Consider the following 13,079-nt stretch of genomic DNA (forward strand, 5'->3'; position numbering starts at 1 on the left):
CTTGACATATGTCACTTAGCTCAGTAGTAAGCCTGTCTGACTCGAGTCAAAGGTATTTAAAGAAAATTTGAGCACCCAGAGGGAGATTTGATTAATTTCCATAAGGCCCTTCCAAAGCCTGGTCGATGCCCTCAGAGTAAAAGTCCCAACTGCTTTCAAGTATTGAATTAACTAAGGAAGAGAGTAGTCGGGGGAAGGTAGTAAGTGGAGAAAGAAATGTATATAGAAAAAATACCAAAAATGTGAGATAAAAGAAGTGGAGTTTACTGAAATTTTTGAAAAGCTACAAAATTTCCATCTCAAATGGGCTAGATGCTGTAACTTATTTTAGATGTTATTTTCCTACAGAAACAATGGCAGTATGGGTCACCAGCCAGAGTACAGAAGCCCATTTTAAACTTTATGTCACTCATCTGTATTAGTTTGAGTTGTGCATGCTCTGTGCCATGCCAGGAGACAGAAAAGTATTTCCCCTCCTTTCCCTAAAAATTTCCATTAAATATTGAAAGCTTGGAATGATGGGAAACCAGGCAGTCAACTACACAATCTTTGATTTTTCACCAAACACATTGAGCTGCCTAGAAAGAAGACAAAAACTATGAATTTTCCTTCCCCTAGACTTAGCGACTAAACAACCACATGACAATGAGTTTTGAATGCATCAAAATACTTTGCACCTGATATTCTTTTTTCTCTTCTCTTCTCTTTGATTTGTGATGACAGAATTTAACCTTCCGGACACTAGATTTGTTTCCAACAAATTGCATGCCACAGGGATATTAAATCAAATACAGTGGATCCTTCAGATTTCTACACTGTATTTTCTCACTTAAAGTATTCTTTGTAAAGAAGAGTCCACTATTTGTCTAGTGATTTAAGTTTATTGATATTCATTAATTTGCAAATTATACCTTAATTAAAAAACAGTTAACATAACTTACTGTAAGGTCAATATAACACATCTTTATTTTCTACACAATTTGAGTTTTTTTGAGGTATTTAATATTCATTTTTTGAATTGAAGAATAATTAGTTTACAATATGTTGTTAGTTTCAGATATACAGCAAAGTGAATCAGTTTTATTTTTTTTTCAGATTATTTTCCATTATAAGTTATTACAAGATATTGAACAGTGTCCCCAAAGTAAACCTTTGTTGCTTATCTATTCTATGTATAGTAGTGTGTATCTGTTAATCCTGTACTACTAATTTCTCTTTCCCTTTCCTCTTTGATAATTAACAGTTTGTTTTCTATGTCTGTGAGTCTCTTTCTATTTTGTACATAGATAATTTTGTATTGTTTTTTGGATTCCACATATAAGTGACATCCTATAATATTTGTCTTTGTCTGACTTACTTAGTATGTTAATCTCTAGGTTCATCTGTGTTGCTGCAAATGGCATTATTTCATTTTCTATGGCTCAGTAGTATTCCACTCTGTACATATACCACATCTTGTTTATCCATTCATCTGTTGATGGACATTTAGGTGGCTTCCATGTCTTGGCTATTGTAAACAGTGCTGCAGTGCACACTGGAGTGCATGCTGCTGCTGCTGCTGCTAAGTCACCTAAGTCACATCCGACTCTGTGCGACCCCATAGACAGCAGCCCACCAGGCTTCTCTGTCCCTGGGATTCTCCAGGCAAGGATACTGGAGTGGGATGCATTTCCTTCTCCAATTGGGGTGCATGTATCTTTTTAAATTAGAGATTTTGTCTTTTCTGGATATATGCCTAAGAGTGGAATTGCTGGATCATATGGTAGCTCTACTTTTAGTTTTTTAGGGAACCTCCCTACTGTTTTCCATAGTGGCTGCAAAAATTTACATTCCCACCAATAGTTATTTTCTACACAATTTATAGTGTTATGTTATTTTTCCACATACCTTATATATGTATATTATATGTGTGTGTGTGTGTGTGTGTGTGTGTGTGTACATATATATATACAACCAGTAACGCTGAAGAAGCTGAAGTTGAATGGTTCTATGAAGACCTACAAGACCTTTTAGAACTAATACCCAAAAAAGATGTCCTTTTCATTATAGGGGACTGGAATGCAAAAGTAAGAAGTCAAGAAACACCTGGAATAACAGGCAAATTTGGCCTTGCAGTATGGAATGAAGCAGGGCAAAGGCTAATAGAATTTTGCCAAGAGAATGCACTGGTCATAGCAAACACCCTCTTCCAACAACACAAGAGAAGACTCTACACATGGACATCACCAGATGGTCAACACTGAAATCAGATTGATTATATTCTTTGCAGCCAAAGATGGAGAAACTCTATACAGTCAGCAAAAACAAGACCGGGAGCTGACTGTGGCTCAGATCATGAACTCCTTATTGCCAAATTCAGACTTAAACTGAAGAAAGTAGGGATAACCACTAGACCATTCAGGTATGACCTAAATCAAATCCCTTATGACCATACAGTGGAAGTGAGAAATAGATTTAAGGGACTAGATCTGATAGACAGAGTGCCTGATGAACTATGGACGGAGGTTCGTGCCATTGTACAGGAGACAGGGATCAAGACCATCCCCATGGAAAAGAAATGCAAAAAGGCAAAATGGTTGTCTGAGGAGGCCTTACAAATAGCTGTGAAACAAAGAGAAGTGAAATGCAAAGGAGAAAAGGAAAGATATTCCCATTTGAATGCAGAGTTTCAAAGAATATCCAGGAGAAATAAGAAAGCCTTCCTCAGTGATCAATTCAAAGAAATAGAGGAAAACAAGAGAATGGGAAAGACTAGAGATCTCTTCAAGAAAATTAGAGAAACCAAGGGAACATTTCATGCAAAAATGGGCTCAATAAAGGACAGAAATGGTATGGACCTAACAGAAGCAGAAGATATTAAGAAGAGGTGGCAAGAATACACAGAAGAACTGTACAAAAAAGATCTTCATGACCCAGATAATCACAATGGTGTGATCACTCACCTAGAGTCAGACATCCTGGAATGTGAAGTCAAGTGGGCCTTAGAAAGCATCACTATGAACAAAGCTAGTGGATGTGATGGAATTCCAGTTGAGCTATTTCAAATCCTGAAAGATGATGCTGGGAAAGTGCTGCACTCAATATGCCAGCAAATTTGGAAAACTCAGCAGTGGCCACAGGACTGGAAAAGGTCAGTTTTCATTCCAATCCCTAAGAAAGGCAATCCCAAAGAATGCTCAAACTACTGCACAATTGCAATCATCTCACATGCTAGTAAGGTAATGCTCAAAATTCTCCAAGCCAGGCTTCAGCAATACATGAACGGAGAACTTCCAGATGTTCAAGCTGGTTTTAGAAAAGGCAGAGGAACCAGAGATCAAATTGCCAATATCCACTGGATCTTTGAAAAAGCAAGAGAGTTCCAGAAAAACATCTATTTCTGCTTTATTGACTATGCCAAAGCCTTAGACTGTGTGGATCACAATAAACTGTAGAAAATTCTGAAGGAGATGGGTATACCAGACCACCTGACCTGCCTCTTGAGAAACCTGTGTGCAGGTCAGGAAGCAACAGTTAGAACTGGACATGGAACAACAGACTGGTTCCAAGTAGGAAAAGGAGTACGTCAAGGCTGTATATTGTCACCCTGCTTATTTAACTTTTATGCAGAGTACATCATGAGAAACGCTGGGCTGGAAGAAGCCCAATCTGGAATCAAGATTGTCGGGAGAAATATCAATAACCTCAGATATGCAGATGACACCACCCTTACGGCAGAAAGTGAAGAGGAACTAAAAAGCCTCTTGATGAAAGTGAAAGAGAGTGAAAATGTTGGCTTAAAGCTTAACATTCAGAAAACTAAGATCATGGCATCTGGTCCCATCACCTCATGGGAAATAGATGGGGAGACAGTGGAAACAGTGTCAGACTTTATTTTTTTTGGGCTCCAAAATCACTGCAGATGGTGACTGCAGCCAAGAAATTAAAAGATGCTTACTCCTTAGAAGGAAAGTTATGACCAGCCTAGATAACATATTAAAAAGCAGAGACATTACTTTGCCAACAAAGGTCCATCTAGTCAAGGCTATGGTTTTTCCAGTGGTCATGTATGGATGTGAGAGTTGGACTGTGAAGAAAGCTGAGCACCGAAAACTTGATGCTTTTGAACTGTGGTGTTGGAGAAGACTCTTGAGAGTCCCTTGGACTGCAAGGAGATGCAACCCATCCATCCTAAAGGAGATCAGTCCTGGGTGTTCATTGGAAGGACTGATACTGAAGCTGAACCTCCAATACTTTGACCACCTCATGTGAAGGGTTGACTCATTGGAAAAGACCCTGATGCTGGGAGGGATTGGGGGCAGAAGGAGAAGGGGACGACAGAGGGTGAGATGGTTGGATGGCATCACCGACTCGATGGGCATGAGTTTGAGTAAACTCTGGGAGTTGGTGATAGACAGGGAGGCCTGGCGTGCTGCGATTCATGGGGTCGCAAAGAGTCAGACACAACTGAGTGACTGAATTGAACTGATATATATATATATATATATATATATATATATATATATGTATATTCCCTTTGGGCCCATAATGAACTATATTTTTCCCACTGCCTGTATATTTCCTATTTTTAGGTAAAGTGTTTAAGCTGAATGATGAACTCTCTCAAGTCACAAATAGAATATGTTGTCTCTACTCTGAGGAGGGAGTTCTCCAGGAGCTCTTCACTGATGGCTGGTTAACAGAGTCCCAGAAAATTCTCATCCCAAGTTCAAATAGCTCTCTGTATTATCTCATACCTCTAAGAGGGAGGTTTCCATTTTTGCTTCTGAGGAAAGCTTCTCAGGGAGATTTCTTAGGCCAGATGTGTGGGGTGTAGTAGAAGTACATCTTGCATCCCAGTCTTCTTACACTAAGGTGAGTGTTCATTCCAGCCAACCCCATTGTGTTCCATGAGGAAGCTTCTGTAAAATCAAGCCCAAGGTCACAACTAGAAGCCCAGACTGAGCTGGTATTTGCCCTGGCTGCTCCCTGGGAGTGCTGCATACCTGTGTGGGAGAGGAGCCATCAGTACTGAAGTGTTTACCTGTGATTTCCTGGACACCTACCCTCCTAACCGTGGTCAGAGGAGGCACAGCCCTAAGATAATGCTGGGTGCTCCCAGATGTTACATTGCTGCTTCTGGGTTCACAGTGACCAGGGACATCAGAGCATGGTGCAGGATGAGCAGCTGAAGCCCTGGAGAAACTTGTCTTCAGTCTTTGCTAATTCACACAGCTGCATCAGTGCAAACCTCTGTACCACGAGACTGTAAATGCCTTGAAGGTCTCTGAACATGCTCTCTTCTCTGTAAGGTTTCCCAGGGTCTAATGGGGGCTTCCCCAGTGGCTCAGTGGTGAAGAATCCACCTGCAGCACAGGAACTGCAGGAGACCCAGGTTGGATCTCTGGGTCGGAAAGATTCCCCTGGAGGAGGGCATGGCAACCACACTCCAGTATTCTTGCCTGGAGAATTCCATGGACAGAGGAGCCTGGCGGGCTGTATATAATAGTCCGTGGGGTTGCAAAGAGTCAGACGCGACTGAAGTAACTTGGTGCACCAGCATGCAGGGTCTATCACAGCACTGGTACCCAATAACAATATTTACTGAATAAATTATTTTTGACACAAAAATATAGTAATATTTGATCTTTAAATTTCTAGAATGTCATTTAAAACATGTATAGACCAAAAGAGACACTAGACAGTCTCTTTCTAAATATTTTGATGTTTGGATTTAATGAAGTCTCTTAAAAATTCATAAAATTCAGAGATTCTGTCCTTTAACTCCGAAAGTTCTATGTCATGTCGTATCAGACTTAGTCTAAGTGCTATCATCTGTGCAGGACAGAGTCAAAAGAAAATTCTCAGGCTCATACAAGACTTACTAAGAGGCTTAAAATTAAGAATCAAATTGTTGAACTTTGCAGGTTTAACAGGAATTACAACACCGGGTCAAGATGTATCAGTAAGTTTTAATATCAGTATTATGTCAAGCAGTCACTAGCAAACCACACACAGACACACACAAATTAGGAGGTATCACCATGGCCTCACTAAAACTATTTCCTAAATATTAACTTTAAGAAAGTAAAGATGAATATCAATACTGTCTCTAACATGCAAACTTTCTAAGATGCCTAATTCAGGCTGGGGACACATCCTGCATGTCCACCTTCCCTCATGCTGACTCTCTCTCTCAACGCTGTCAAATGACTTTCACTAATTCTTTCTTAGAAAATGTGCAAAAAGGATTTCCATAGAGGTCTTTGGAGATTTCCTGTGTCTTCATGTGTGTAATAGGTTGGGTCAAGTAACAATGAAGGAGGAAGAAGAAATTTTATTTTCCTTCTTCTAGCCCTTGAAAGGGAAATAGAATAAAAAGGAAAATCATACCACGCAGATGTCAGTGTTAAATTAAGATCATACATTTGGCCGTGGCAGCCATAATCTTTTGATTATTGAAGAGATTGTTGGTAATGAAGTACATTTGTAAGAAATATTTTTAGTATATTCTGAACACGTGTACAAACTGTGAGATATGCCTCTAATAAAATGATAGATTAGAAATTGCCTGGCACCTAAATTCATGCTTTTCAAACAGCTGTTTATAGGAAGAGAAGTGATATTTAACCTACCCTAGTAGACTATTATAATCTGCCTTATATTACCTAAGATAATAGTTCTATATTTTCAAATAATGTTGTAACCCATTCAGTTATTTATTCACACCTAAGTTATATCAATTGGAAGATTTTGGATTGTGCAGGAAAAGAATTATTTTTACAAAAGTAAGACTTCACTGTCAAGGCTCAAAGAGATCGCTGTGAAATGAGTAATACAATAGATAAAAATAAACCAAACCAACATGAATTTTTAATAGAAAAATTTTATGGTGACATGAAAGACAACTATTAATTTGGATCTTTTCTGTTTTGAAATGAAACATCAGTGAATCTGTTCATGTTATATGTTTAATACGTATTGCTCTTTCCCCATAGGTCCTCAACACTTACGGCAAAATCTCTACAGACCTGGATGATGATCTCAGCCTGGGGAGAGCCTATGAAGCAACGGCCAAGGTCCTGCAGAGGTAAGTTTGCACATCCTTGTCTTGCTGTCACTGTGAATTCACTCAACTGTGAAAGACTTAAATTGTTTGAGGTCTGTCGCTTTCCATTACTGCCTGCTTAAATTTTAAGCAGTGCCCTTTTTAAGTGACCCTTTCATCATAAGTTATTTTAAACCAAGGTGGTATTTTTAAACTTGCACCTAAACTCTTCTTTGTCTGTTCCTCCTCCATACTATTTTACTTTTTGATTTTCTGGAAGTTTGGTGATGACCTTGAATGAGAGGAGAAAATCAGGTCACCTCTCACAGGTTAAAAAAGCAGAGAGCACATAGACAGTACGCTTCAGTGACTGTGGTTCACTGTAACCTTTCCAGATCTCTTCTTTGAGGAAAGTTTCCATTTTATGCTTCTTCCATTAAGACATCCATCTCTCCTTTGAACACATCTGGATAAACGATCAGGTGCAAAAACAGTATTCCCAATGTTTCATTTAAAACAGAAAAATTGAACAAAAATATACATAAACAACTTGTGATACAAATTTTTCCATTGAAAATATATATGACATTCACTCATCATATTGTGATTGTTGTGTACTCCATTTAATCACTGCATTATACTCCAGCCAAGATAGAGTAAGGATAAGAAAAGCTATCAAAGTTATGGCCTTGGTTTTTGGTATGTTACCTTATATCTAAGATAGAGCTTTTAAATAATTTTGTAGTAGTAGTGTTAACTATGTAGTGGTAATAGTAGTAAATATTGTTGTTGTTGTTGTTTAGTCCAGTTGTGTCCGACCCTCTTGCAGCCCCATGGACTGTATTGTAGCCTCCTCTGTCCATGGGATTTCCCAGACAAGAATACTTGACTGGGTTGCCATTTCCTTCTCCAGGTGATCTTCCCGACTCAGGGATCAAACCTGCGTTTCCTACATCGGCAGGCAGATTCTTTACTGCTGAGCCAGCAGGGAAGCCCAGTAGTAAATATAGATTGTGTCAAACTCTGATTTGTTCCTATCTGTATTTCAGTTATAAATACATACAACTGGTGGTATTTTAAAAGGTAAAATTATTATTCCAAAGGCACTTAGAATGTCTAATGCATTGAAAATGGATCTTCATTATGTAATTATCATTGCCAATATAATAATCATTAAATATTAAATAAATAATTAATTAAATATCAAAACACCAATGAAGTGTAAGGTGCCAAACAAAATAAATTAAATGCACTGCAGTCTTCACTGGATGAATGATTGGAACAGACAAATTTATAAGGAGGGTATGGACACATACTTTAGGAAGGCAGGGCCAGCCGTGAGTAAAGCAAGCAACCTGTGAGCGTTGTGGTCCCTTCAAATGAAGGTTGATAGCTGTCCTGTGGATGATCAACCTAGCTATCCCTTAAGCTTTTATTTTCCAAATAATCACTGGAAAGAAGCATTATAAAATGATTTCTACAAAATGACATTGTGTTCTAATATAACCAAAGAGATAAAACTTCAGAGAAAAATCTTTTCTTTTATAACCTATTATACTGAGCACTAACTATGTCACAAAACAAATGTTGGTCTTCACCTTTGGTTACTGATAGTCTTTATAGTTATTTTTTAAATTTCTGGAAACCTGTGGTCATCTTAAAATACTTTTCACCTGTTAAACTGGGGTCTCATCTGGAATATTTTATTTTCCACTCCACAATTTGAATTTCTCATCTGTGTTGTATACCATTTGATGAAGGTGAAATGGGAGAGAGAAAAAGCTGGCTTAAAATTCAACATTCAGAAAACTAAGATCATGGCATCTGACTGACCCCATCACTTTATGGCAAATAGATGGGGAAAAAAAATGGAAACAGCGACAGACTTCATTTTCTTTGGCTCCAAAACCAATGCAGATGGTGACTGCAGCAGCCACAAAAATTAAAAGACACTTGCTTGTTGGAAGTAAAGCTATGACAAAGCTAGACAGTGTATTAAAAAGCAGAGACATCACTTTGCTGACAAAGGTCCGAATAGTCAAATCTGTAGTTTTTCCAGTAGTCACATACAGATGTAAGATTTAGACCATAAAGAAAGCTGAGCACTGAAGAACTGATGATTTCAAACTGTGGTGCTGAAGAAGACTCTTGAGAGTCCCTTGGACTGCAGAGTTCAAACCTGTCAATCTTAAAGAAAATCAACCCTGAATGTTCATTGGAAGAACTGATGCTGAACTCCAATACTTGGGCCACCTGATGGGAAGAGATGACTCACTGAAAAAGACCCTGATGCTGGGAAAGATTGAGGGCAGGAGGAGAAGGGGGTGACAGAGTATGAGATGATTGCATGGCATCATGGACTCAATGGACATGAGTTTGAGCAAAATCAGTGAGATGGTGAAGAACAGGGAAGCCTAGCTTGGTGCAGTTTATGGGGTCCCAAAGAATTATACAAAGAGATGGAAAGATAACCCATGCTCTTGAATTGGAGAAATTAATATTGTTAAAATGGCCATACTTCCCAAAGCAATCTACAGATTTAATGAGATCCCTATCAAATTATCCATGACATTTTTTCACAGAATTAAAACATCTTAGAACTTGTATGGAGCTATAAAAGACCCAGAATTGCCATAGCAATCCTGAGCAAAGAGAACAAAGCAGGAACCACAACCCTCCAAGATTTAAGACAATACTACAAAGCTAAAATAATTCAAAGAGTGTGCTGTTTGCCTAACTGTGTCAACAGTCTAACAACCTGCCTGGGGGCAAACATATAATGGACAAAAAATATATATCCTCATCTCACTTTTATACTAAATGAAGTGAATTCCACTTGTAAGAATTCCTATCTACTAAAATACCAATGAAGTCATCAGTGATTTGTATGGTAGACATGGGTTCTTAATTGTATAAATGTGGCACAATGGTAAAGAATCCACCTGCCAATGCAGGAGACACAGGTTCGATCTCTGGGTCAGTAAGATCCCCTGGAGGAGGAAATGGCAAACCACTGTATTCTTGCCTGGAAAATTCCATGAACAGAGGAGCCTGGTGGGCTACAGTCCATGGGGTCACAAAGGGTTGAACTCGACTGAGCACATGCGTAGCCGGGTAATGCACAAAAGAATATAGAAAAGGCTTCCTCCAAGGTCTTGAGGAAACAGTGTCCCAAGGCCCTTGCAAGCTTTCCAATCCAAATCTGCCACTTTGCAGCTTTTTCGCTGTTTTTGGAGGACCAATCAGGGGAGTGTAAACCATGGCATATTCTTTCACTATTTGTGCAAAGTAACTCTAGAAACATTTCAAAAATAAAAATTCTATACATGTAGAAAAACAGCACCCTAGATACCTGATTGTTGTTGTTGTTTAGTCGCTAAGTCATGTCCAGCTCTTTTGTGACCCTATGGACTATAGTCTGCCAGACTCCTCTGTCCATGGGATTTTCCAGGCAAGAATACTAGAGTAGCTTGCCATTTGCTTCTCCTGCGGATCTTCCCAACCCAGGGGTCAAACTCATGAGATATCTGGTTCAGTTCAGTTCAGTTCAGTTCAGTCGCTCAGTCGTGTCCGACTCTGCGACCCCATGAATTGCAGCACGCCAGGCCTCCCTGTCCATCACCAACTCCCGGAGTTTAATCAAACTCATGCCCATCGAGTCGGTTATGCCATCCAGCCATCTCATCCTCTGTCGTCCCCTTCTCCTCCTGCCCCCAGTCCCTCCCAGCATCAGGGTCTTTTCCAATGAGTCAACTCTTAGCGTGAGGTGGCCAAAGTATTGGAGTTTCAGCTTCAGCATCAGTCCTTCCAATGAACACCCAGGACTGATCTCTACACATTATTAAATTGAGTCCACTTATCACCAGAAATACTTTGATATACATTCTGTGTTCATTTTTAGAAAATTTCACTTCAAGAGCTTAGTGTTCTCTGGCATGCACTAACATACATTCCAACACACACACACCCTTTCCTAGTCCTAAACTGTCTGCAGATTAGCAGTAACATGCAGGAAATGGAGCACAACCAAAACAGAGGAAATTATGGTGGTGGCGACTGGAAAATAAATCAAGCTGCACGTGAAGTTTAGCATCACCTCTAAATCTCTCTCTTCTACCCTGTGCAACTGTACAAGTTTCGCTAATGGGAGTCCTATCTCTATAAACATATTTCATCTCTTTAAAGGAAATGGAAGAGGATAGCCATGTCTCGGATAAGTGTGTGTTTAAGGCCATCAGCTGAGCGTGCATGAAAGGTGAATAAGCTGCAAGGCTGGAAGGTTCTAAAATGGTTATAAGAATTTATACTAAGCTTTCAATTTAAAAACATGCCACATTCCCTCAAGACTAGGGACTTGGTAATACAGTTGCCTGTTTGGTAATGGTAGACTCAGCCCTGGTGTTAGGGTTATTGATGAAGGTTTTAATGGTGAGCAGGGCTTGTTATTTTTGCTGTTGGTCTGAATAATATTAATTGCACAGGGGTTTAAGTAGCATAACAGAAAATAAGCATTTACAATGTCTTTTCCCTCCTACTTGGAATCTAGTCAAAAAAAGTCAGTGTTCTAAGAGAACAATTGCCTATGACACAGCTATAAAAGCCAGAATTATACTCCATAAAACAAAGACAGACTGAGTTGAGAAATTACCAAGTAAATATTATTGATATTTTAATATCAATATAGATATAGATATAGATAAACAATTTGAATAAATACAGAGGGAAATATCCTTATTTTCCTGATGGCATTTCCCCCCCTCATTTACTGAAATGCTTCAACTCTTCAAATAATTAGAATGATTTTTTTAAAAATCTAGGGGAAAAAATCACAAAAATGAGAGTTGTCGAAGACATACTGGTCACCACTAGCCCATCTCTGGGTTTATTCCTTACCAGTTGTAAATTTTTTGCAAACTTGGGTTAAATTATTTCCTCTAAAACTTTCCACAGTGGAGATCTTTAAATCAATCAGTACAAAGTTTCAAGTGTGAAAATTGCCTTTCTGTTATAGCTGAAAATTAATTTCTTCTTGCTTGAGAGAAATGACATGCCCTAGTAATTTTCATATATTCTTTAAAATGGAACATCCAGGCTTTGATGCGAAATTTCCTAAAAATGACCCTGCAACATACATCAAAACATTTCTATTAATTCATGAAATTAAGAATAGCTTTTTACATTTTCTCCTGTCACTGATTCCATTTGCCTTATTACTTTCATCTGTGGCCCACAAACTTGGTGGCACAATCAACAAACCCCTCAGTGGCTGCTTCATCTCTGCTCTATTTGATTTCTTCTCTCTGAGTAAATGATTAAGTTTTCATGCATTGGTTCAACCAAAATCTATGTTCACTCAACCACATCCTTTATTGATTACTTCTACCGCAAACAGTAGGCCAAGTGTGATATACATAATTGGACAGTTGTCAGGGGATGTGGGTGTTAACAGTCCTGTTTTCCCAGTTGGAAACTGGAATCACCTTGATACACAAATATTCTGCACTGTTTCATTCTCATTCTTTGGACCGAGGAGTCCTGTTCCTCAGAATATATGTTTTTAACTCTCTAAGGTCTGGTTGAATGAATTTAATGATTATACCATATAATATGCTGTTCCAGTTGCACCTGTGCACTGCATATAGAAAACTGGAATTAATATTTGTCTAACATTTTAACCTTGTCCTTTAACTTATACAAATAATCTGTAGCTTTCCCGTAAGAAAACATTTGATTCTTCCCCTTGCAAAGAAAGACTGGTTTCTAAATCTGTTGCTAACTTTTAAATGTGCAAATCCTTTAAGCAGCATATAATGCTTGTATTTCAGATGTTATATTAACAACTTTGCAGGCTTTAGCACTGCACATTCATTGAGTGGGGCATACAATTTACACAGGAAGTCTTTTTCTCTAGCATTATTTGCTAGAGCAAGTTCCAGATAATTTTGGATGTTTTGGAGATCTGTAGCTCCATTGGGAGAAAAACAACTTGATTTAACTAGCGGTAGTTTTATTTATACTGTTTTGTGTTTCTTGTTCACTGAACTTGTTTTTT

General features: G+C 38.6%; 1 protein-coding gene across 2 annotated transcripts in view; it reads left to right on the forward strand.

Moving 5' to 3' along the window:
* Window positions 1-13,079, forward strand: part of TTC29 (tetratricopeptide repeat domain 29) — a 256,862-nt gene that overhangs the window by 125,194 nt on the left and 118,589 nt on the right. For both annotated transcript variants that reach the window (XM_043487622.1, XM_043487701.1), the window contains exon 9: window positions 6,978-7,069. In XM_043487622.1, the coding sequence (XP_043343557.1) occupies window positions 6,978-7,069 (92 nt within the window). The remainder of the gene's footprint in view (window positions 1-6,977; window positions 7,070-13,079) is intronic.

The sequence above is a fragment of the Cervus canadensis genome, chromosome 1 (assembly GCF_019320065.1).
Source record: "Cervus canadensis isolate Bull #8, Minnesota chromosome 1, ASM1932006v1, whole genome shotgun sequence".
NCBI lineage: Eukaryota > Metazoa > Chordata > Mammalia > Artiodactyla > Cervidae > Cervus > Cervus canadensis.